Source organism: Phyllobates terribilis, unplaced genomic scaffold (genome assembly GCF_046119375.1).
Source record: "Phyllobates terribilis strain yellow unplaced genomic scaffold, ASM4611937v1 Scaffold_167__1_contigs__length_4167997, whole genome shotgun sequence".
Classification (NCBI taxonomy): Eukaryota; Metazoa; Chordata; class Amphibia; order Anura; family Dendrobatidae; genus Phyllobates; species Phyllobates terribilis.
In genome coordinates, this window is record NW_027362927.1 from 4128948 (window position 1) to 4156003 (window position 27056).

General features: G+C 44.3%; 1 protein-coding gene across 1 annotated transcript in view; it reads left to right on the top strand.

The window, feature by feature from the left end:
- The window catches only part of LOC141207935 (uncharacterized), a 29385-nt gene extending 13509 nt beyond the window's left edge, over positions 1-15876 (top strand). Inside the window, exons 6-7 of the mRNA XM_073664503.1 lie at positions 10905-10995; positions 12716-15876. Of these exons, the coding sequence (XP_073520604.1) occupies positions 10905-10995; positions 12716-14073 (1449 nt within the window). The 3' untranslated portion in view covers positions 14074-15876. The remainder of the gene's footprint in view (positions 1-10904; positions 10996-12715) is intronic.
- The last annotated feature ends 11180 nt before the right edge of the window (positions 15877-27056 follow it).

Genomic DNA, 27056 nt, shown 5'->3' on the forward strand with positions numbered 1-27056 from the left:
TCATGTCTGTGCAGGCTGGATGGGCTGGAGAGGAGGTGGAGGAGGAAGAGGAGGCGAGTCAGCGTGAGGATAGGATGGTTATTTTTTCTACAGTTGGGGACACAGAACATTTACCGTTTTGCAGCTTGGCCTACATGGCACAGTACATGTGTAAGTGTCTGTGGCAAGACCCTCGCGTGATACACATTTTATCCAACAACCTATACTGCTTGGCCACCTTTCTCGATCCACGTTACAAGGAGAAATTTCCTTCTCTCCTTTTGGAGTCACCAAAGAGTTTTACAATGGAATCGTTTAAGAAGGCCGTTGTAGATTAGTTGCTGAAAACATCACCCTCAGACAATGCTGGTGGCAGAGGTACCAGCTCTTTTCAACACCAAGGGATAATGGGGAGAGACACGAACACCAACGGATTTGGGGGGAAAATGTGCACAAATTGGGCAATTTTCAATTTACCAGCACAACAGCAAGGGCTATCTGTGCCTGTAACAATGCCAAGGAGGGATAAGTTGCAGAACATGGTCAAGGGTTACTTAAGTGACCATACTTGGTCCTTTCTGACACTTCAGTTCCCTTTTAATTATTGGGTGTCTAAACTGAAGACTTGGCCCAACCTCTCTTTATATTCCTTGGAGATGCTGGCCTGCCCGGCTGCTACTGTGGTATCTGAGCGTGTTTTCAGTTCCGCTGGGGCAATCATCACTGATAGGCGCACACGCCTCTCCACGGAAAATGCAGAGAGACGTACTGATTAAATTCAACAAGGACTGGATATCTCCACAGTTTGTAATCCCTCCAGATGACAGCAAGCCAACCTAAATTCACCAAAAATGCATATTCTTGCTACTGCTGTTAACGTCACCCCCTTCCCATAAAAACCAGATTCCTTCCTTCGTCAAACATGACTCAGCCCATAGGGCTAATTTTTTCAAACCCTATGCACATTGTGCAGTGGACAAACCAGGACACTATTCCTACTCCAGCCTAACTGCTATTTGTGATTTGAGGCCTTTGTGATGGTGGCTTCCTGCGTCAACCATGACTCAGCCCATAGGGCTAATTTTTACAAACCCTATGCACATTGTGCAGTGGACAAATCTGGAATGTACAGGGGTCCTACCAAACTAATATTTGTCATTGGAGGCCCTTGTCACAGGTTGTGTCACATTGAGACTGAGATATTCAATAGAAATGTACTGTCAGTCACCCTATTTGGCAAAAAATATGCCTAGCTTGTACCTCATTGTGACTGAGATAGAGGATACATATTCAATAGAAATTTACAATGACTGTTGATGACCGACTGATGGCCCTCTGAAAACTTGAATTGAGGGCCACAACTTCTACAGTACTCCATCGTAGATAATGTTTGACAAGGGAAGCCCTTGTCAAGGAATCTCCCTGCACCTATGACACAGCCCCCAGGAGTAATTTTTGGAAATACGATGCACATTCTGCACTTGACCAAGTAGTACAGTATCAAGAAGTCTTCTCTACCTATATAATCTTGGGAATATTGACAATCAAAATCTCTGAGCCATTTGGAGAAGCTTCTCCAATCCATCCTGGAGGGGGGGCACCATATATCCTTTGTCCATTGACTTGCACAAGTGATATATTTGAGCTCGTCATCCAGTTGTCTACTGCAGCTTTATTTTTCCAGTTCACTGAGTTCAGCCATACCAGAGGATCGCAGGCCGCACTCACTTCTACCTTCTAGTACTCCATATCTCGTTGCCTTTTTCTCTATAGTCTCTGCCCTTAAATGAGTTAAATAATAGCGTGAGGGCCCTACAATATGAATAAGTGAGGGCACTCTCAAATGTACACAAGAGGGACCTCCAAAAATCTCTAGAGGAGGGCACTTCAAAATGTATGTTACAGGGACACACGAGGGTTCTCACAAAACTCAGCTTTCCTGCCTACTGCAGAGCCTCTGAACATTTGAATATACAGTGCCTACAAGTAGTATTCAACCCCCTGCAGATTTAGCTGGTTGACACATGCGGAATTAACTTAGCATTGTGACATTTGTACTGTAGATCAGCCTGGAAGTGGGAAATGCACTGCAGCAAATTTTTTTTTTTTGTTTTGTTTTGTTTTTAAAACGTTAAAAGTTAATTCAGAGTGTCATTTATTATTCAACCCCTCAAACCACAAGAATTCTGTTTGGTCCCCCTAAAGTATTAAGAAGTAGATCAGGCACCAAGAATAATGTGCTTCACATGTGTGGATTAAAGATCTCTTTTGCCAGCCTTTTCTGACTATTTAAGACCCTCCCCAAACTTGTGAACAGCACTCAGACATGGTCAACATGGGAAAGACAAAGGAGCATTCCAAGGCCATCAGAGACCAGATCGTGGAGGGTCACAAGGCTGGCAAGGGGTACAAAACCCTTTCCAAGGAGTTGGGCCTACCTGTCTCCACTGTTGGGAGCATCATCCGTAAGTGGAAGGCTTATGGAACTACTGTTAGCCTTCCACGGCCAGGACAGCCTTTGAAAGTGTCCTCCCGTGCCGAGGCCAGGCTTGTCCGAAGAGTCAAGGCTAACCCAAGGACAACAAGGAAGGAGCTCCGGGAAGATCTCATGGCAGTGGGGACATTGGTTTCAGTCAATACCATAAGTAACGTACTCCACCGCAATGGTCTCCGTTCCAGACTGTAGTGCCGGCGTCCCTGCCCTCTGCTAGGCAGGGACGCTGTTCCCCTCACCGCTCTGCTCCGTGCCCGGCGTCCCTCTCCCGCTCTGCTGGCAGCGCGCGCTCCTTCCCGGCCACTGTGCTTAGGGCGCGCGCGCGCGCCCTCCCTCCCTCTTAAAGGGGCCGCGCGCGCCGTCCTAAGGAGTCCCCGGCCAATGGGCGGAGGACTTTACCATATATAAGGCACCTCCTCCAAAATGGAGGTGCCCGAGCAATGTTGTTGCACCGTTCTACTCTGCTTCAGCCCTCAGGTCCCGTTGCCAGTTACCTGCCAGTTACCTGCCAGATTCCTGCCAGCTTGCTGTCCTAATCCTGCCTGATTTCCTGTTACCTGCCTGCCTGCCTGAGGTCCGACGGTCTGCCTTACAACTCCGGTCAGTCTGTCTAAGGACCAACTTGCCCGCTCACCTGGGAGCGCACATCAGCTACCTGCCTGCTTGCCTGAGGTCCGACGGTCTGCCTTACAACTCCGGTCAGTCTGTCTATGGACCAGCTTGCCCGCTCACCTGGGAGCGCTTCTCCGCTACCTGCCTGCTTGCCTGCCCGGAGGCTCCGCTGTCACGTGCTGTGACCACCAGCTATTCCAGACTCTTGCCCGCTCACCTGGGAGCGCTTCTCCGCTACCTGCCTGCTTGCCTGCCCGGAGGCTCCGCTGTCACGTGCTGTGACCACCAGTTATTCCAGACTCTTGCCCGCTCACCTGGGAGCGCTTCTCCGCTACCTGCCTGCTTGCCTACCTGGAGGCTCCGCCGTCACGTGCTGTGACCACCTGCTATTCCAGAGACTCTCGCTTGCTCACCTGGGAGCACACATCCTCCATCTGCCTTGCTAGCCTACCTGGAGGTTCAGCCATCACAGGTCGTACCTACCCTTTACCTAGAGACTGCCCCGGTCACTTGCCGTGACCTCCAGCCCGTTCTTCCAGAGACTGCCCCGGTCACTTGCCGTGACCTCCAGCCCGTTCTTCCAGAGACTGCCCTGATCACTTGCCGTGACCTCCTGCCCGTACACCCAGAGACTGTCCCGGTCACCTGCTGTGACTGCCTGCCTGGTCGCCACCCGCTCCCTTACAAGGACCGCTCCCTTGTATAGTAGCCCAGAGGTTCCGCCTCCCAGACCCGTTACAGTTTGCTCGGGCCATGGAACCCGGTGGCACCCAAGCTCCCTCGCTCTCGGACCTGTGTCATGAACTGTCCCGTCAAAGGTCCCAACAGGAGTCCATCCTGGGTCACCTGCGGAATGTCAATACTCGCCTGGACACTCTGACTGCTCCACCAACAACCTCCGCCAGTGCCATGTCTCGCAATCCGGCAGCTCCGCTGTCCACTAACACCATGATATCCTACTCCGGACCTCGGCTTTCTGCACCTCCTCGCTTCGGAGGCGACTCAGCCCAGGCTCGGGGCTTCATAAATCAGTGCACCCTGCACTTTGAACTATTGTCCCACCAGTTTAACTCCGACCGAGCCAAAATTGCATTCATCATGTCCCATCTCACCGGGGAGGCCCTGGCCTGGCTAAATCCTCTATGGGAGAGAGGAGACCCCCTGGTGTCCAACTTGCCTGCTTTTCTCACGGCTTTCCGGAAAGTCTTCGACGAACCCGGACGGAAGACCTCATCCGCATCATCGTTGCTACGCCTCCGTCAGGAAAGTCTCACCGTGGGCCAATATGCCATACGGTTCCGTACCCTTGCCTCGGAGCTGGCCTGGGATAACGACGCTCTGGTTTCCGTCTTCTGGGAGGGTCTGTCCGGCCGTATTAAAGATGAACTTGCCGGTCGGGACATTCCTACCACTCTCGATGACTTAATAACTCTTGCCACCCGGATTGACCTACGGTTCCAGGAGCGTGCCAGAGAGGTCACCCGTGAGAGGAGGTTACCACGTCTAGCTCCTACTTTTCAGAAACCCATCACTCCATCTGTCTCTAACCAGGTACACCCTCCTGAGCCTATGCAGGTCGACCAGACCAAGATGGTCAAGACCCGTCAGGACTTACGCCGTGCCGAGGGGACCTGCTTCTACTGTGGCAGTAAGGAGCACCGGATCCGTGCCTGCCCGGAGAGGTCGGGAAACGCCTGTGTCTAGGTTCGCTCAGAGAGGTCCACCTAGACAAGAATAAATCCTTTCCATCCCTGCTGTTGTCAGTTTCAATCGTCTACGGGGAGAACCGTTATTTCGAACTAGCCCAACTGGACTCTGGAGCAGCCGGGAATCTTATTTCACAGTCCCTGGTAGAGAAATACCGCATCCCACCAAACCTCTGGCTGTACCCTTGTCTGTTGCTGCTGTGGATGGGGGGCTCTTACCACGCCCCATCCAACTCATCACCGAATCCATTACTCTGCAGGTGGGAATGCTGCATTCTGAAAGTATCTCCTTCCATGTTCTGCCTGGACTCTCTCACGCCCTCTTGCTAGGCCTACCTTGGCTCCAGAAACATGCACCCGTTCTTGACTGGCAGACCGGAGAAGTCCTTCGCTGGGGACAGGGCTGCCATAAGACCTGTCTGGTTCCCGTTCATCCCGTCCGTCCTTCTCCTACCCCAGCTAATCTACCTGGACTTCCGATTCCTTATTGGTCTTATGCTGATGTCTTTAATAAAAAGGAGGCAGAGACACTACCCCCTCATAGACCATACGACTGCCCTATCGACCTGTTACCTGGTACTTCTCCTCCCCGTGGGCGTATTTATCCATTATCCGCTGCTGAGACCCGATCGATGTCCGAATATATTGAGGAGAATCTGGCCAGGGGATTCATCCGGAAATCTACCTCCCCGGCGGGAGCAGGCTTCTTTTTCGTCAAAAAGAAGGACGGCTCTCTCCGTCCCTGTATAGACTATAGAGGCCTTAACCAGATCACGGTGAAGAATAAGTACCCCCTTCCGCTCATTCCGGAGTTATTTGATCGTCTGAGGGGGGCTAGAATCTTCACCAAACTGGACCTCCGTGGGGCGTACAACCTGGTTCGTATCCGTCAGGGGGATGAATGGAAGACGGCATTCAACACCCGGGACGGCCACTATGAATATCTGGTAATGCCCTTTGGCCTCTGTAACGCTCCTGCCGTCTTTCAAGAGTTGGTCAATGACATCTTCCGGGACCTTCTCTACTCCTGCGTAGTGGTGTACCTGGACGACATCTTGGTCTTCTCTCCGGATCTCCAGACTCACCGGAGGGATGTTCGTCAGGTCCTGCTCAGGCTCAGGCAGAACCATCTCTACGCTAAATATGAGAAGTGCCTCTTTGAGCAGACCTCGCTTCCGTTTCTGGGCTACATTATCTCTCAGACCGGCCTACAAATGGATCCTGAGAAACTGTCTGCCATCGAGAAATGGCCCCAGTGGTTGAAGGCTATTCAACGGTTCCTGGGCTTCGCCAACTATTACCGCCTCTTCATCCCGCACTTCTCTTCCCGGACTGCCCCAATTTCCGCGCTCACCCGTAAGGGTACTAATCCCAAAGAGTGGCCGCCCGAAGCAGAGGAGGCCTTTCTTTCCCTAAAACAGGCCTTCTCTTCCGCCCCGGTGCTGCATCGCCCGGACGGCAACAAGCAGTTCTTCCTGGAAGTTGACGCCTCCTCCTCTGGAGCCGGAGCGGTACTTACTCAAAAATCATCTTCCGGGAGAATAGTAACTTGTGGCTTCTTCTCCAAACTCTTCTCCTCTTCTGAGCGCAACTATTCCATAGGAGACCGAGAGTTATTGGCCATCAAGCTGGCGTTGGAGGAGTGGCGTTACCTACTCGAGGGGGCTCTTCATCCGGTAATAATTTACACTGACCACAAGAACTTGGCTTACCTCCAGCATGCCCAGAGACTTAACCCGCGCCAAGCCCGGTGGTCCTTGTTTTTTGCTCGCTTTGATTTTGTTCTTCATTTTCGCCCGGCAGACAAAAACGTCAAAGCAGACGCCTTGTCCCGATCCTTTCTGTGTCCGATCTCGAGGAAGAACCTAAACATATCATCGATCCCGCCAGAGTAATGCAGGTGGCTCCCGTGAGTCTAAATCGTCTCCCTCCCGGTAAGACGTTTGTTTCAGTACCTGATCGGGAGAAGATCCTACACTGGGGCCATTCGTCTAAACTAGCTGGCCACGCCGGTCAGAAAAAGACCCTCCAGCTTATTGCCCGGCACTATTGGTGGCCTACCCTGCACAAGGACATAATAGACTTTGTTTCTGCCTGTGTGTCCTGTGCCCGCAACAAAGTCCCGAGACATCTGCCAGCCGGACGCCTCCTTCCGCTTCCTGTACCTGCTGCCCCCTGGCAGCATATAGCAATGGACTTTATAACTGATCTCCCCGTCTCTGCCGGTTGTACGGTCATTTGGGTGGTCGCTGACCGCTTTTCCAAGATGGCTCACTTTATTCCCCTGCCAGGCCTTCCGTCTGCACCCGAGCTGGCTAAAGACTTTATCCGCCACATCTTCCGTCTTCATGGCCTGCCCCTCCACATCGTGTCGGATCGTGGGGTACAGTTCACCTCACGTTTCTGGAGAGCCACTTGTAAACTACTAGACGTCACCCTGGACTTCTCTTCCGCTTACCACCCACAGTCCAATGGTCAAGTGGAGCGGATCAATCAGAACCTGACCAGTTACCTCCGGCACTTCGTTAATGCCCACCATTCTGACTGGGTGGATCTCCTACCATGGGCCGAGTTCTATTATAATAATCACGAGAGCGAATCCTCCTCCAAATCCCCGTTTTTTGTAGTCTTTGGTCAGCATCCTCGGATTCCTTTTCCTGTCTCCACCTCTGTGGACAACCCGGCTGCGGAATCTCTCGTTAGCAAATTTTCCTCCATATGGGAGAGTACCCGGTCCGCACTCCTTCTGTCATCCGAGCGTATGAAAAGACACGCTGACAAAAAACGCCTGGATCCTCCACAATTTCGTCCAGGAGATAAAGTCTGGCTCTCATCTAAATATGTTCGACTCAAGATACCTTCTTACAAGTTAGGGCCTCGGTTCATCGGTCCTCTGGAGGTCATCAGTCAGATCAACCCGGTGGCCTATAAATTGAAACTCCCGGCCAACTTACGGATCCCTAACTCCTTCCATGTATCTCTCCTCAAACCCGTGGTGCTTAACTCTTTTTCCAAGTCTACAGGTACGCCTCCTGCTCCGGTTTCTGCTGAGGACGAGTTTGAGGTAGAGAACATTCTTGCCACCAAAAGGGTAAGAGGAAAGACCTTTTTTCTGGTAGATTGGAAGGGGTTTGGTCCTGAGGAGAGAACGTGGGAGCCCCGGGAGAGCATCCATGCCCCTCTCATCCTAGCTAAATTTCTATCTGGCCTAAAAAAGGGGGGGCCTAAAGGGGGGGGTACTGTAGTGCCGGCGTCCCTGCCCTCTGCTAGGCAGGGACGCTGTTCCCCTCACCGCTCTGCTCCGTGCCCGGCGTCCCTCTCCCGCTCTGCTGGCAGCGCGCGCTCCTTCCCGGCCACTGTGCTTAGGGCGCGCGCGCGCGCCCTCCTTCCCTCTTAAAGGGGCCGCGCGCGCCGTCCTAAGGAGTCCCCGGCCAATGGGCGGAGGACTTTACCATATATAAGGCACCTCCTCCAAAATGGAGGTGCCCGAGCAATGTTGTTGCACCGTTCTACTCTGCTTCAGCCCTCAGGTCCCGTTGCCAGTTACCTGCCAGTTACCTGCCAGATTCCTGCCAGCTTGCTGTCCTAATCCTGCCTGATTTCCTGTTACCTGCCTGCCTGCCTGAGGTCCGACGGTCTGCCTTACAACTCCGGTCAGTCTGTCTAAGGACCAACTTGCCCGCTCACCTGGGAGCGCACATCAGCTACCTGCCTGCTTGCCTGAGGTCCGACGGTCTGCCTTACAACTCCGGTCAGTCTGTCTATGGACCAGCTTGCCCGCTCACCTGGGAGCGCTTCTCCGCTACCTGCCTGCTTGCCTGCCCGGAGGCTCCGCTGTCACGTGCTGTGACCACCAGCTATTCCAGACTCTTGCCCGCTCACCTGGGAGCGCTTCTCCGCTACCTGCCTGCTTGCCTGCCCGGAGGCTCCGCTGTCACGTGCTGTGACCACCAGTTATTCCAGACTCTTGCCCGCTCACCTGGGAGCGCTTCTCCGCTACCTGCCTGCTTGCCTACCTGGAGGCTCCGCTGTCACATGCTGTGACCACCTGCTATTCCAGAGACTCTCGCTTGCTCACCTGGGAGCACACATCCTCCATCTGCCTTGCTAGCCTACCTGGAGGTTCAGCCATCACAGGTCGTACCTACCCTTTACCTAGAGACTGCCCCGGTCACTTGCCGTGACCTCCAGCCCGTTCTTCCAGAGACTGCCCCGGTCACTTGCCGTGACCTCCAGCCCGTTCTTCCAGAGACTGCCCTGATCACTTGCCGTGACCTCCTGCCCATACACCCAGAGACTGTCCCGGTCACCTGCTGTGACTGCCTGCCTTACAATGACCGCTCCCTTGTATAGTAACCCAGAGGTTCCGCCTCCCAGACCCGTTACACAGACGAGCCCGTAAGGTACCTTTACTTTCAAAGCGTCATGTCAAGGCTCGTCTACAGTTTGCTCATGATCACTTGGAGGACTCTGAGACAGACTGGTTCAAGGTTCTATGGTCTGATGAGACCAAGATCGAGATCTTTGGTGCCAACCACACACGTGACGTTTGGAGACTGGATGGCACTGCATACGACCCCAAGAATACCATCCCTAGAGTCAAGCATGGTGGTGGCAGCATCATGCTGTGGGGCTGTTTCTCTGCCAAGGGGCCTGGCCATCTGGTCCGCATCCATGGGAAGATGGATAGCACGGCCTACCTGGAGATTTTGGCCAAGAACCTCCGCTCCTCCATCAAGGATCTTAAGATGGGTCGTAATTTCATCTTCCAACAAGACAACGACCCAAAGCACACAGCCAAGAAAACCAAGGCCTGGTTCAAGAGGGAAAAAGTCAAGGTGTTGGAGTGGCCTAGTCAGTCTCCTGACCTTAACCCAATTGAAAACTTGTGGAAGGAGCTCAAGAATAAAGTCCACATGAGACACCCAAAGAACCTAGATAACTTGGAGAAGATCTGCATGGAGGAGTGGGCCAAGATAACTCCACAGACCTGTGCCGGCCTGATCAGGTCTTATAAAAGACGATTATTAGCTGTAATTGCAAACAAGGGTTATTCCACAAAATATTAAACATAGGGGTTGTATAATAATTGACCCACACTTTTATGTTTAAAATTTAATAAAATTCAACTGAGCAACATAACTTTTTGGTTTGTAAGATTTATGCTTCTGTTCATAAAACCTACTCTCGTTTGCAGTTTGAAGGCTCTAACTTATTTGCATCTTATCAAACCAGCTAAATCTGCAGGGGGTTGAATACTACTTGTAGGCACTGTAGGGCCGCAGTATCACATGGTGGTGGAGTAGGAGGAAGAGGGTCAACCCAACGCTAAAATGGGCACATTGTAAACTGCTATTGAATATGTATTCCACTATCTGACTGTCAATGATGGAGGGACCACCCAAATGTTTAAGTAACAGCTGTCCCTCCAAAACGCATGTTACAGAGCCACCTGAGGCCTCTCAGGTCAAAGATCAACATACCTACTAGTATGTTCTAGCTGTGCTTGTAAAGTGCTGGGGAATAGAGAACTAAAAATGATGTATGACAGAGGGACCTACAAAATGTATAAGTCAGAGCCCTCCCAATTGTAAAAGGCGAAAAAAAGCCACAACAGTATGTGTGAACAAACACTGAAAGGGATATTTTTTTGGTTTCTCTGGTTTATTTAGCCTTATATACAAGTGATTGTGCAGGAAAAACTGTTTCTTAACCTTTTTGGCCTGTTAAATGCAATTTAGGTTAGGTTTGGAAGTTGTTCTTGTGTGTCTGTAAGAGTGGCGTAATAATGCAACAAACTTATTCCCAGAAACCATATGTGAGTCAGAAATGCATGCAGGCACATTCTCCAGGCTCTTCTATTCTGTTTCATCACTTCCCCATCGATTTCAGCCTTTTCCTAAGGGCCCCAGGCCCCTTAGTAGGGTCCAGCTGAAAATTACTCGCATTTCTTATTGACTTACATTGTAATAATCGCGTATTCGTTCCGAATACCGAGTATAAAGTACTCGTTACGAGTATAGCGATTACGAATATAACGGTACTCGCTCATCACTACTGATCATAGATATGACTTCTCCATCTGTCTGTGACTTGTACAATATTTGTTTCAGGGTGAAGATCTGACCCATATTAATACTACAGAGACATATGTGAGGGGTAACGAGCGGTGTAAAGAGGAGATTCCTACAGATAACCGTCCAGGTGAGTAGTAACCACTAAATGCAGAGAAGTCACAGATTCTTCTCAGTCGCAGGCTGTGGCTGGTTTACCGGTCATGTAGTCCAGCTGTATCACAATCGTGTGATCACCATTTTGCATCTAGACCAAAACATTGTCCTTCACCAAAAACTGTTCAAATGACTTTGGGCATTGAAATCCCTTTTTCAATAGAACTTACAACCTGGAAGATCCACCTACCAACTTAAATTAGAAGATCCTGGTTCTTACCTGCCCAAATCTGTAAACTACCAATCCAAATGACAGCATATGTAGAAAGTGCTGACAAGTTAGAAAATCACAAGTTAGAAAAATATTATGATGGGCCTGTGAGAGAAAGCAGAGGGTAATGATGCTGTTGGCTTCTTAGAATCCTGATATCTTATTGGATGAATATACCTTTTATGATCGACAACATTAAACGTGCAGTGAGGGCCAAGTGTGAATTTCTGTATAATAACAGCAGAGTTTCCCTTTACCCTGACTTTTCAATTTCTTTTTAAACCAAATAACTTCAAATAGATAAAGTATACAAAAAAACATTACACCTGTGCCATGATATATCTCTAATATGTGAGTGGCTGATGGATGGCTGTAAAAAAATTTATTCATGCCTGTAGGAGATATGTTGGCATGACTCGAGCCCTGGTTTCATGGATTCACTCCACGTCATAAATTATATTATCAATTCTAAAGAATTTAGATACAATTTATCCTGAAATGGGGAGCACTAATACTTTCTCTAAATTTAAGGCACCTCAGCTCTGCACTATTATAAAAAGTTCTCATTAAATGTATATTTCTTCTTGAAACTCATTTGACAGAAAATATTGGCCCTTACTATATTTTAAATTGCCAGGAGCTACCAAGAAGCATACTCTAATTATCCCAGAGAGGCTTCTCCACTAGTTACTTTTACTTTTTTTTATCTTTTCATTAGATGTGTTATTGTCTATAGTCAAAGTTTTGCCCATCACCCTTTAACCCCTCTACATGGATCTGTACATACACAAAGACCCCTAGACTTGCACTTGATGTTGCCTGCTGTTCTGTGGTGTGTGATGACAAGAAGAATAGTCAGGTTGCCGGATCAGAACCATGAGGGCAGAGAAAATACAAAATCAGAAGACACAATAGTAGTCAGAAAACTGGCTGGGATCACAAGAAGAAACTAAGAAGAAAATACACAACACGGGAGCTGAACACAGAAGACTTAACCAGCGGAGAACAAGGCTGTATCAGGCAGCTTCTGGCATTATGCATGAGCTTTAGTAGGGTGTGGTGCTTTCTATTTGGTAGGGAGCATATTTGACTTTGGAAGAGCGGATTTTGCTGGATTGGTTTATGGAAGTCATGTTGCTTTTCAAGAGTTTTTGAGCCACTAATGATGTGGAAACCTCTGTTTTTCCATTGGCAGATGATGGACCTGAGTGGAGGCTTGTTTTTTGTGATATGAGTAGAAATTTTTATTGGTATCATTTTCGCATTTTCATATTTGGGAGGCAGAATGAACAAACAGTTGAACATCAAGCTCTACTGGTTCATGCTATGAGGTTTTCTATTAGACTGTGAACTGTCATTGTCTTGGTGAATAATTCAATATTTTTACATAACTTGCCATTTGTACCAACAGTTTAAGTAGAGATGTTCAAAAATATAAATTTCAAGAATATTTTATTCAAATATAATATTTTTTTTTACTTAGATGACTGTACTAGGAGATCAGAGGGACGGCTGACATCTTCAATTTTCAAATCAGATGAGGTTGAGTTCTCACAGGATACAATTGAAGGGAATGCTATTACTCCAAATATACCATCATCCCTTCACAGCAAAGATGTGTCATCTGATCCTTTGAAACAGGTCCTATCTTCTGATTCATTACCGACTACTAAGGAAAATAAAAGTCACAAAATAAGCATTAAAAAACTAACTGCTCCTAAAGCTAAGAAGCCATTTGCACGGTCAGAATATGGAAATAGTTTTCCCCTCAAAAAGTTTTTTCTTAAACATCAAAAAATTGACACAGCAAAGAATAGATTTTCTTGTTTCAAGTGTATGAAATGTTTTAACAAGAAAGCAAATCTTCTTAGTCACCAAAGAACTCACACAGGGGAGAAGCCTTTTTCATGTTCAGAATGTGGGAAATGTTTTAACCGGAAAGCGAATCTTGATAGACATCAGAGAACTCACACAGGAAAGATGCCTTTTTCATGTTCAGAATGTGGGAAATGTTTTAACCAGAAATCAGATCTTGTTAAACATCAGAGAACTCACACAGGGGAGAAACCTTTTTCCTGTTCAGAATGTGGGAAATGTTTTAACCAGAAATCAGATCTTGTTAAACATCAGAGAACTCACACAGCGGAGAAGCCTTTTTCATGTTCAGAATGTGGGAAATGTTTCACAGGGAAATCAAATCTTGTTAAGCACCAGAGAACTCACACAGGAGAAAAGCCTTTTTCATGTTCAGAGTGTGCAAAATGTTTTACATGGAAATCAGATCTTGTTAAACATCAGAGAATTCACACAGGGGAGAAACCTTTTTCATGTTCAGAATGTGGAAAATCTTTTAACCGGAAAGCGCATCTTTATAGACATCAGAGAACTCACACAGGAAAGATGCCTTTTTCATGTTCAGAATGTGGGAAATGTTTTAAGCAGAAATCAGATCTTGTTACACATCAGAGAACTCACGCAGGGGAGAAGCCTTTTTCATGTTCTGAATGTGGAAAATGTTTTAACCGGAAAGTGAATCTTGATAGACATCAGAGAACTCACACAGGAAAGATGCCTTTTTCATGTTCAGAATGTGGGAAATGTTTTAAGCAGAAATCAGATCTTGTTACACATCAGAGAACTCACACAGGGGAGAAGCCTTTTTCATGTTCAGAATGTCGGAAATGTTTTAGCCAGAAATCAAATCTTCTTAGTCACCAGAGAACTCGCACAGGGGAGAAGCCTTTTTCCTGTTCAGAATGTGTGAATTTTTTTAACCGGAAAGCGCATCTTGATAGACATCAAAGAATTCACATAGGGGAGAGGCCTTTTTTATATCCTTAATGTGGAAAATGTTTTACTTGAAAAGACACACTTTTAGCAAGAATAAATCTTGCTATAGACTGGAGGTAGCTTCCTGTGACCGAGAACAGTGACACCGTGTCCTTCCTGATCAGTGAGAGAACTGCTCTCTCCTCAAGCCCCACACTTATCTAACTGATTGGTGCAGAGGAGGAGAGGAAGGTACCGGGACCTGTACAGAGGCTTCATGTCCTGACTGAGTAGCTGAAGAACCTAGCTCATGGACCTTTCAGATCATGTAACACTGTTTTACATATTTTTAAAAGTTGTCAGGTTCCGTTATGAACTGAGCCATTTCTTAATGAGTTTGACCTCCTAAATTCAAATTGGACAATGAGTTTCCCTTTTACTGCTACATATAATTAATGATAAAAGTTTCAGTACTTTGAAACATTATTATTTTTGTAAATATACAGATGCAGAATATTTTGTTATGCCAATTTTCTGATATTTATTTAGAGAAAACTTAGAAACAATTCAAATAACTAAAACCTGTCTAAACCCTATTGCGAATTTTGAACAGTTATAGAAATTGCATTGCACCATAAAATTAATCCTCATTCAGTGACAACTGTTTTTTGCTTGTTTCTTGTACTCCTGTATCGGATCATCTCTTAAAATTATGGAACAGTAATCTGCAAGCATTGATGAAGTTCATTTTCCTTGATATCTTTTCTACATAGCTGCAATATCTTGGTTAGATCTCTCATCATCCTCGTCTCTCACAGTTTGGTGTAAGAAAATTCTAGAATGTAAGAAATTAATCATTAAGGACATGTTACAGCCAAGATCCTTATGTTTTGAGGAGAAATAACACCAACTCTTCATAGTTACTGTATCTGCTCGAGTTTGCCAAAAGTTAGTTACCACAAATGCAAATGTCAACCATACAGACTTTTTGTTGGCCTGGAACAAATGAAGAAACTCCTCATCTTGAAGAAGCTTACGAATCTGTATTCCAATAAAGAATCCTTCTTTTATTTGCTTCACTTAACCTTTGAAAGTTATCAATCAGATGCATGAATGCTTTTACATTTTTATCCATAGCCTTTACAAAGTTCTTCATTAGGCCCAACTTGATAAGATTTTGTTACCACCATTGCCTAGGTGGGTCCTCAACTTCTTGATGCAGGACAGTTTATTCCCTTGCTGAAGTGAATGTCGGAGAGGCCAGTCACTTTTTTTGTACAATATTCCCTTGCACGACTATCCCACTCACACAGAAAGCAGCAGTACTTTTGTGCAACAACTCTAACGACATATGTGAATAAGCAGATGTAGGAGCTCCTGCCGAGAATCTAGCCATTTATCCATACAGGACCTGACGACCATTTTGAAAATCGTCATACATCTACCAGTTAACCTTCTGAGTGTGGAGGTACTTTGCTCCAGGAGAAAAAAATGTCCAGGAAAAGCCACATAAAGACTGCGGGAGAAGCAGGCTTTCAGCTCCAAGATGACACCATGGTCGTCACGCTGGAGACAGATTGAGCAGGGGAGACGAGGAGGAGGGAAGTGGTATATTTCCCTATTTACTCCACATGAATAATTATCAGAAATTATTATACTAATATGTGACAGAAGATATTCTTATAATAGTTACAACTGTCACATTCATGATTATCCACAGTGTCTAAACTGTATAATTAATTATATTCAACTGAATTAGAATGTAGCGGTGACCCACAATGATTTCTTATAATTATTCATGTGGAGTAAATAGGGAAATATACATCTAAAAGGGACAGCACAATATAATTCCCCACCTCCAACTTTGAGGGACATGGGTGGTGGATCTGTATAATTTATTTGGCTGTGACATACAATACAGGACTTATAGGGTCAGAGTTTACAAATTAATATCGACCCCATATGCATCCACTTGGATGTATGTAAGAATTTGATTTTACAATTAAATACCAGTATTTTAATTGAATCAATATTAAAAGTTATATTTTATATCTATTCACACTCTCTTCCCCCTTTCCCCCTCCTTATGATTTATGATCTATTTTGGTGATGTTCACCAGTGTGGATATTGTCCAATAAATCGGACTTTACTGAGTTTAACTGACTCTAATTTAAATAATTGTCTGCACATTATATTAACATGTTTACATAAAAAGAGAACACAATTGTGTGAAACTGCAACTGAAAAAGTTCTATCTTTAGCTAAGGACTGTGAAGACCTGGGGTCTTCCGTTGGCATAATACTATTCAGACAACACAGTGTGAGGGTAAAGCAGTGTGGCAATATTTCATTGGATCACCAAACGGACATTAAACAGAACAGTCCCAGCAAATACCCAAGAGGGTACAACATTGCACAGTCTTGTCCTTCCACTGACTTGCCAGGGATAGAACTGCGATTTTGGGACTTCCAGGGCCAAATACCTCAGCCAGTGGCCCCCGCTTTTGGTGGGCGCCCACAGAGAGGAGGTAGCAGCAAGCTTAGGAAGCTGACAGTCCATAAAGGTACAAGGCCAGGAGACCCAAGGGTCCCACCCTGGCCTCTCCGAGAGTTTCCATGAGTTCTAGGCGACCAGTGGGTGCCACCTGGCAACCCCAAACAACATATCCATGGGGCCAGGTGACTTCATCGTCCCAGCCTGGTCTACCCAAATGTATCCATGGTTTCTCTGATGGTCAATGGAGCAGATCCATATCCTTCCAGTCAGGGCCGTACATCCTTAGGCCGGAATCATGTAGAATTCAAATCTGTGTCTCTCTGGATTGAGCTATGCTACCAAGCTGATGCCCTGAAGACTCTGACAGATTTTCAATTCTCACTGCTACAGAGGCATATGTCCCTTAAATAGTTACAGTTGTCCTTTCACGTACGCATCCACAGGTCAAGGATTAGGGAAGTTAGTATTCCACAGGGTTCATGTCTCATTGTTTGAGCATTTAATCAATTTATATAGTTGATATAGCAGGGGGGCTCTTGTAAATCAACATCTTGATGGCTTTAGTACAATATGCAATTAGCATAGTAACAAACATCATTGTTTAAAAACCAAGAGATATCAACATTCAGCTTTATACAAATAATCGTATGTCCTTCTTGACCAGCCACAAAAATACACGTACAGTACAGACCAAAAGTTTGGACACACCTTCTCATTTAAAGATTTTTCTGTATTTTCATGACTATGAAAATTGTACATTCACACTGAAGGCATCAAAACTATGAATTAGCACATGTGGAATTATATACTTAACAAAAAAGTGTGAAACCACTGAAAATATGTCTTATATTCTAGGTTCTTCAAAGTAGCCACCTTTTGCTTTGATGACTGCTTTGCACACTCTTGCTATTCTCTTGATGAGCTTCAAGAGGTAGTCACCGTAAATGGTCTTCCAACAATCTTGAAGGAGTTCTCATAGATGCTTAGCACTTGTTGGCCCTTTTGCCTTCACTCTGCGGTCCAGCTCACCCCAAACTATCTCGATTGGGTTCAGGTCTGGTGACTGTGGAGGCCAGGTCATCTGGTGTAGCACCCCATCACTCTCCCTCTTGGTCAAATAGCCCTTACACAGCCTGGAGGTGTGTTTGGGGTCATTGTCCTGTTGAAAAATAAATGATGGTCCAGCTAAACGCAAACCGGATGGAATAGCATGCCACTGCAAGATGCTGTGGTAGCCATGCTGGTTCAGTATGCCTTCAATTTTGAATAAATCCCCAACAGTGTCACCAGCAAAGCACCCCCACACCATCACACCTCCTCCGCCATGCAGCTATTTTACCATGAAGTCCTGCTGCACAAAGTCTCCTCTTAACAGTTGTTGTAGAGATGTGTCTGCTGCTAGAACTCTGTGTGGCATTGACCTGGTCTCTAATCTGAGCTGCTGTTAACCTGCAATTTCTGAGGCTGGTGACTCGGATAAACTTATCCTCAGAAGCAGAAGTGACTCTTGGTCTTCCTTTCCTGGGGAGGTCCTCATGTGAGCCAGTTTCTTTGTAGCGCTTGATGGTTTTTGCAACTGCAAATAATATAATGAATAAATCGAAAAAACTGCAACGAGACAGGGATGATTATCGTATTATAAAAAAGAAAGAAACACAAAGTGTACCCTGAGTGATCGAACAAAATCTAAAATTTCTCTACCTATACAACTAAAGAACAAGGCTAATGAATGTATTGATACAAATAAAAAAAAATATTGAAAAAAATGAAAATAATAATATCCAACCGAAGATAACAAATAACAAAATAATTGAGAAAGTCCTACCAAATAGAATTGAACCTTTATCAATTGCAACAGTTGAATCTACAAAAAGTACTGTGAGCAGGAGAACAAATTTGACAAACACTCCTCCTATACAAAATTCAAATACAATACTTCCATCTTCTGAATGGAAAACCTCTACCTTCATTTTGGTTCTTAATGCAAAACAAACATGTAGACAGCATTAGGCTAAATGAAGAAAGGGAAAGTGCTTGTGTAAGTAAAACTAAAACTGAGACAACTAGGGGCAATAAATTTAATAAAAGTCTAATTCCACCTAATGAAATTGAATCTCTTGCTCTAATCGAATTCTCAGATCCCATTTCTACTCCACTACTGGACCTCTCAATATATGACACTACATCAGATATTGTTTCCTCTACTAAAAAAAAACAAGCAATACTGTTATAGTGGACATTACCACAACTGGTACTAAAAGTCTGGTACCTTTTTTACCCCGGGCTGTGTCTCCCAAGAAAGGGCAATTAACCAATACTTCTCCCCCAAACCAGGGGAAAGAAAAAACCTACTAGAGGAACGTGAGAAGGAAGAAAAGAGGGAAAATAAACCTACCCCAAGCCCCAAACAATAATACTCACAAATATTTTTAATCTGTCGGACTACCTTTTATCAAATGATGAGAAATGAATGTTATCAAAAGGACTTTCCTTTTGTCCCACAAACAAACCCAAAGACTTTGATCTTTTTTTCTTCAGGTATTTACGAGGAAAATGACTGATTGATTCAAAAAACATTTTACAATAAAGTGAGAGAACAGCCTGTTTTATCTTCATCACAAACTGATTTACAATTTCATGTGAATGTAAAAACAAAATCCCATTTTTATCCGATAGAGAGTAAGTTACATCACATTAGCACCTTCCATGATATAGTTCTTGATAAATTAAAATAACTTACAATTAAAGGAAGCCCACCACAAAAAATAAAAATAATCTTTCAATATCTGAGAAAAAAAGCCCTACAATCCTTATGTAATAATGACAACTTAGTCATTAGAGCTGCTGATAAAGGTGGGATATAGTAATACAAAACTGCACAGATTATTGCAGAGAAGCATACAGGATAATATCAGACGTGGAATACTATCAGACAATTCCTTCAGACCCTTTACCTAAAGTGATGCTAATAAATAATAGTTTGATCAACAGAGCAATGGAGGAAAATATATTAAATCTAAAAGAAAAAAAGTTTCTCTTAATCAAAAATCCCACTACTCCCTTCTTTTATCACCTTCCAAAAATCCATAATAGTCTTACCAATCCCCCTGGAAGACCTATAATATCAGGCATTGGATCTCTGACGAGCAATCTGTCAGAATATATTGATAAATTAATGCAGGATCATGTGTCAAAATTACCAAACGATCTAAAAGATTCTGCACAACTAATTCCACTTCTACAAGAGATACAATGGGAGCCGAATTATGGTTTTCTCACATTAGATGTATCATCTTTATATTCAAATATATCGGATTGACATGTTTCAAAAATATTTGGCCTTTGTCAGATTGTCCAGTAGACAAATCCTTCATCTACACAGGGCTATCCTTTATTTAAAAAAATAATTATTTTACATTTGAGGGTGAACATTACCATCAGACGCGAGGCACTGCGATGGGTTCAAAGGTCGCACCAACCTACGCAAATCTATTCATAGGGGTATGAGAGGAGATTTGTATTCAAAATAATAAATGGAAAAAGTATATAACTTTATATAAAAGCTTCATTGATGACCCTTTCTTTATATGGGACAATTGTAACAATAACATGCAATCCTTTATTAGGGACATAAATTCTAATAATTGGGGTATTTCCTTCTCACCCCTATATGATTTTGTAAATATAAATTTTTTGGATATAAATGTGTTTATTAAGGAATATTCCATATGTACGAAAACCTTTTTTTAAAAAGTTGACACAAACAGTTATATCCATTATAAAAGCGGACATTATGTGAAGTGGCTGTGAATTGTAGGGTTGACATTGATTTTATCCATACACTAACAAAATCTGTTCAGAGGTCAGCTTAGGGTTTACTTCATACACACACAGATTGCCAAAGGCCAATAGAGATCCCGAATATAGACCTAAAAATAAAACAGAACTTTTATTTCACTTATTAGATATAATGGAAGGACACATACACTAAAAACACACAGTACTGGATATTGTAATTCTTTCAGCGAAGGGTTAAATAACCCATAACTACTAAAGTGCTTGTGCTTCTATATTGATGGTTGTATATCAATTATTAATTATAATTCTTGGGGACCAGTCCTCAATCCAATCTTATTCAGTGCGTTCTAGGATATAAGCATATAGGGAATTATGCTGTACATAACTAGGATATAGGGACTAGGATATAGGGAATTATGCTGTACATAACTGGGATATAGGGACTAGGATATAGGGAATTATACTGTACATAACTAGGATATAGGGACTAGGATATAGGGAATTATGCTGTACATAACTGGGATATAGGGACTAGGATATAGGGAATTATGCTGTACATAGCTAGGATATAGGGACTAGGATATAGGGAGTTATGCAGTACATAACTAGGATATAGGGACTAGGATATAGGGAATTATGCTGTACATAACTAGGATATAGGGACTAGGATATAGGGAATTATGCTGTACATAGCTAGGATATAGGGACTAGGATATAGGGAATTATGCTGTACATAGCTAGGATATAGGGACTAGGATATAGGGAATTATGCAGTACATAACTAAGATATAGGGACTAGGATATAGGGAATTATGCTGTACATAGCTAGGATATAGGGACTAGGATATAGGGAATTATGCTGTACATAGCTAGGATATAGGGACTAGGATATAGGGAGTTATGCAGTACATAACTAGGATATAGGGACTAGGATATAGGGAATTATGCTGTACATAACTAGGATATAGGGACTAGGATATAGGGAATTATGCTGTACATAACTAGGATATAGGGACTAGGATATAGGGAATTATGCTGTACATAACTAGGATATAGGGACTAGGATATAGGGAATTATGCTGTACATAACTGGGATATAGGGATTAGGATATAGGGAATTATGCTGTACATAACTGGGATATAGGGACTAGGATATAGGGAATTATGCTGTACATAACTGGGATACAGGGACTAGGATATAGGGAATTATGTTGTACATAACTGGGATACAGGGACTAGGATATAGGGAATTATGCTGTACATAACTGGGATATTGGGACTAGGATATAGGGAATTATGTTGTACATAACTGGGATATAGGGACTAGGATATAGGGAATTATGCTGTACATAACTGGGATATAGGGACTAGGATATAGGGAATTATGCTGTACATAACTAGGATATAGGGACTAGGATATAGGGAATTATGCTGTACATAACTGGGATATTGGGACTAGGATATAGGGAATTATGTTGTACATAACTGGGATATAGGGACTAGGATATAGGGAATTATGCTGTACATAACTGGGATATAGGGACTAGGATATAGGGAATTATGCTGTACATAACTAGGATATAGGGACTAGGATATAGGGAATTATCCTGTACATAACTGGGATATAGGGACTAGGATATAGGGAATTATGCAGTACATAACTGGGATATAGGGACTAGGATATAGGGAATTATGCTGTACATAACTGGGATATAGGGACTAGGATATAGGGAATTATGCTGTACATAACTGGGATATAGTGATTAGGATATAGGGAATTATGCAGTACATAACTGGGATATAGGGACTAGGATATAGGGAATTATGCTGTACATAACTGGGATATAGTGATTAGGATATAGGGAATTATGCAGTACATAACTAGGATATAGGGACTAGGATATAGGGAATTATGCTGTACATAACTGGGATATAGGGACTAGGATATAGGGAATTATGCTGTACATAACTGGGATATAGGGACTAGGATATAGGGAATTATGCAGTACATAACTGGGATATAGGGACTAGGATATAGGGAATTATGCAGTACATAACTGGGATATAGGGACTAGGATATAGGGAATTATGCTGTACATAACTGGGATATAGGGACTAGGATATAGGGAATTATGCTGTACATAACTAGGATATAGGGACTAGGATATAGGGAATTATGCTGTACATAACTGGGATATTGGGACTAGGATATAGGGAATTATGTTGTACATAACTGGGATATAGGGACTAGGATATAGGGAATTATGCTGTACATAACTAGGATATAGGGACTAGGATATAGGGAATTATGCTGTACATAACTGGGATATTGGGACTAGGATATAGGGAATTATGTTGTACATAACTGGGATATAGGGACTAGGATATAGGGAATTATGCTGTACATAACTGGGATATAGGGACTAGGATATAGGGAATTATGCTGTACATAACTAGGATATAGGGACTAGGATATAGGGAATTATGCTGTACATAACTGGGATATAGGGACTAGGATATAGGGAATTATGCAGTACATAACTGGGATATAGGGACTAGGATATAGGGAATTATGCTGTACATAACTGGGATATAGTGATTAAGATATAGGGAATTATGCTGTACATAACTGGGATATAGGGACTAGGATATACGGAATTATGCTGTACATAACTAGGATATAGGGACTAGGATATAGGGAATTATGCAGTACATAACTGGGATATAGGGACTAGGATATAGGGAATTATGCTGTACATAACTGGGATATAGGGACTAGGATATAGGGAATTATGCTGTACATAACTAGGATATAGGGACTAGGATATAGGGAATTATGCTGTACATAACTGGGATATAGGGACTAGGATATAGGGAATTATGCTGTACATAACAGGGATATAGGGACTAGGATATAGGGAATTATTCTGTACATAACTGGGATATAGGGACTAGGATATAGGGAATTATGCTGTACATAACTGGGATATAGGGACTAGGATATAGGGAATTATGCTCTACATAACTAGGATATAGGGAATTATGCTGTACATAACTGGGATACAGGGACTAGGATATAGGGAATTATGCTGTACATAACTGGGATATAGGGACTAGGATATAGGGAATTATGCAGTACATAACTAGGATATAAGGACTAGGATATAGGGAATTATGTTGTACATAACTGGGATATAGGGACTAGGATATAGGGAATTATGCAGTACATAACTGGGATATAGGGACTAGGATATAGGGAATTATGTTGTACATAACTGGGATATAGGGACTAGGATATAGGGAATTATGTTGTACATAACTGGGATATAGGGACTAGGATATAGGGAATTATGCAGTACATAACTGGGATATAGGGACTAGGATATAGGGAATTATGCTGTACATAACTAGGATATAGGGACTAGGATATAGGGAATTATGCTGTACATAACTAGGATATAGGGACTAGGATATAGGGAATTATGCTGTACATAACTGGGATATAGGGATTAGGATATAGGGAATTATGCTGTACATAACTGGGATATAGGGACTAGGATATAGGGAATTATGCTGTACATAACTGGGATATAGGGACTAGGATATAGGGAATTATGCTGTACATAACTGGGATACAGGGACTAGGATATAGGGAATTATGTTGTACATAACTGGGATACAGGGACTAGGATATAGGGAATTATGCTGTACATAACTAGGATACAGGGACTAGGATATAGGGAATTATGCTGTACATAACTGGGATATTGGGACTAGGATATAGGGAATTATGCTGTACATAACTGGGATATGGGGACTAGGATATAGGGAATTATGCTGTACATAACTAGGATATAGGGACTAGGATATAGGGAATTATGCTGTACATAACTGGGATATAGGAACTAGGATATAGGGAATTATGCAGTACATAACTGGGATATAGGGACTAGGATATAGGGAATTATGCTGTACATAACTGGGATATAGTGATTAGGATATAGGGAATTATGCTGTACATAACTGGGATATAGGGACTAGGATATAGGGAATTATGCTGTACATAACTAAGATATAGGGACTAGGATATAGGGAATTATGCAGTACATAACTGGGATATAGGGACTAGGATATAGGGAATTATGCAGTACATAACTGGGATATAGGGACTAGGATATAGGGAATTATGCTGTACATAACTGGGATATAGGGACTAGGATATAGGGAATTATGCTGTACATAACTAGGATATAGGGACTAGGATATAGGGAATTATGCTGTACATAACTGGGATATAGGGACTAGGATATAGGGAATTATGCTGTACATAACAGGGATATAGGGACTAGGATATAGGGAATTATTCTGTACATAACTGGGATATAGGGACTAGGATATAGGGAATTATGCTGTACATAACTGGGATATAGGGACTAGGATATAGGGAATTATGCTGTACATAACTGGGATATAGGGACTAGGATATAGGGAATTATGCTCTACATAACTAGGATATAGGGAATTATGCTGTACATAACTGGGATGCAGGGACTAGGATATAGGGAATTATGCTGTACATAACTGGGATATAGGGACTAGGATATAGGGAATTATGTTGTACATAACTGGGATGCAGGGACTAGGATATAGGGAATTATGCTGTACATAACTGGGATATAGGGACTAGGATATAGGGAATTATGTTGTACATAACTGGGATATAGGGACTAGGATATAGGGAATTATGCTGTACATAACTGGGATATAGGGACTAGGATATAGGGAATTATGCTGTACATAATTAGGATATAGGGACTAGGATATAGGGAATTATGCTGTACATAACTGGGATATAGGGATTAGGATATAGGGAATTATGCTGTACATAACTGGGATATAGGGACTAGGATATAGGGAATTATGCTGTACATAACTGGGATATAGGGACTAGGATATAGGGAATTATGCTGTACATAACTGGGATATAGGGACTAGGATTTAGGGAATTATTCTGTACATAATTAGGATAGGATATAGGGAATTATGCTGTACATAACTGGGATATAGGGACTACAGGGCAGGCGTCAGCACCCGGCGCACCCGGGCAAATGCTGGGGCCCTGAGCAGGCAGAGGGGCCCACTGGCGGTCGCGCACCCCGCCGGGCTATGGGTGGAGGAGAGCGGTGTCAGCGCCCGCCCTTCTCCCCCGCTTGCTCAGGGCCCCGGCAGCTGGATACTTACCTCTCCCCGTGCCTCCGCAGATGAGCTGTCTTCCTGCTCTGCGCTCCCTGTGACGTCTCAGGTCAGAGGGTGCGGTGACGTCTTTACACCGCGCCCTCCCCTGAGCCGTCACAGGGAGCGCTGAGCGGGAAGACACCGACAACGCTGGAGTTCGGAGCCGAGCGGCGGGCAGCAGGCAGCGGGCAGCAGGTAGCAGGTGAGGAGAAGGGAGGTGAGTATTTGATTTTTTTTTTTAATGTATGGAGGCATGGGGCATTATAAAGAGGGGAGGGGGTGGCATCCTGCATGGGGCATTATAAAGAGGAGGGGTGACAGCCTGCATGGGGCATTATAAAGAGGGGGGGGGATTCCTGCATGGGGCATTATAAAGAGGAGGGGTGACAGCCTGCATGGGGCATTATACGGTGGGGAACAGCCTACATGGGGCATTATAAAGAGGGGGGGGGGATTCCTGCTTGGGGCATTATAATGATGAGGGGTGACAGCCTGCATGGGGCATTATAAGGTGGGGACCAGCCTGCATGGGGCATTATAAGGTGGGGAACAGCCTGCATGGGGCATTATAAAGAGAGGGGGGGGACATCCTGCATGGGGCATTATAAAGAGGAGGGGTGACAGCCTGCATGGGGCATTATGTGGGGGGTAACAGCCTGCATGGAGCATTAAAAGGGGGGGGCCTGTATGGGGCATTATGTGGGGGGGAACAGCCTGCATGGAGCATTATAAGGTGGGGGCAGCCTGTATGGGGCATTATGTGGAGGGTAACATCCTGCATGGAGCATTAAAAGGGGGGGCCTGTATGGGGCATTATGTGGGGGGGAACAGCCTGCATGGAGCATTATAAGGGGGGGGAGCCTGTATGGGGCATTATGTGGGGGGTAACAGCCTGCATGCAGTATTATATGGGGGCCAGTATCCTGTATGGAGCGTTATAAGGGGACCGGTATCCTGTATGGAGCGTTATATGGGGGCCAGTATCCTGTATGGAGTTTTATAAGGGGACCAGTATCCTGTAGGGAGCGTTATATGGGGGCCAGTATCCTGTATGGAGCTTTATAAGGGGACCAGTATCCAGTATGGAGCGTTATATGGGGGCCAGTATTCTGTATGGAGCCTTATATGGGGGCCAGTATTCCTTATGGAGCCTTATATGGGGGCCAGTATTCCATATGGAGCCTTATATAGGGGCCAGTATTCCATATGGGGCCTTACATGGGGGCCAGTATTCCGTATGGAGCCTTATATGGGGGCCAGTATTCCGTATGGAGCCTTATATGGGGGCCAGTATTCCGCATGGAGCCTTATATGGGGGTCAGTATTCCGCATGGAGCCTTATATGGGGGTCAGTATTCCGCATGGAGCCTTATATGGGGGTCAGTGTTCCGTATGGGGCCTTATATTGGGGCCAGTATTCCTTATGGGGCCTTATATGGGGGCCAGTATTCCGTATGGGGTTTTATATGGGGGCCAGTATTCCGTATGGGGCCTTATATGGGGGCAAGTATTCCGTATGGGGCC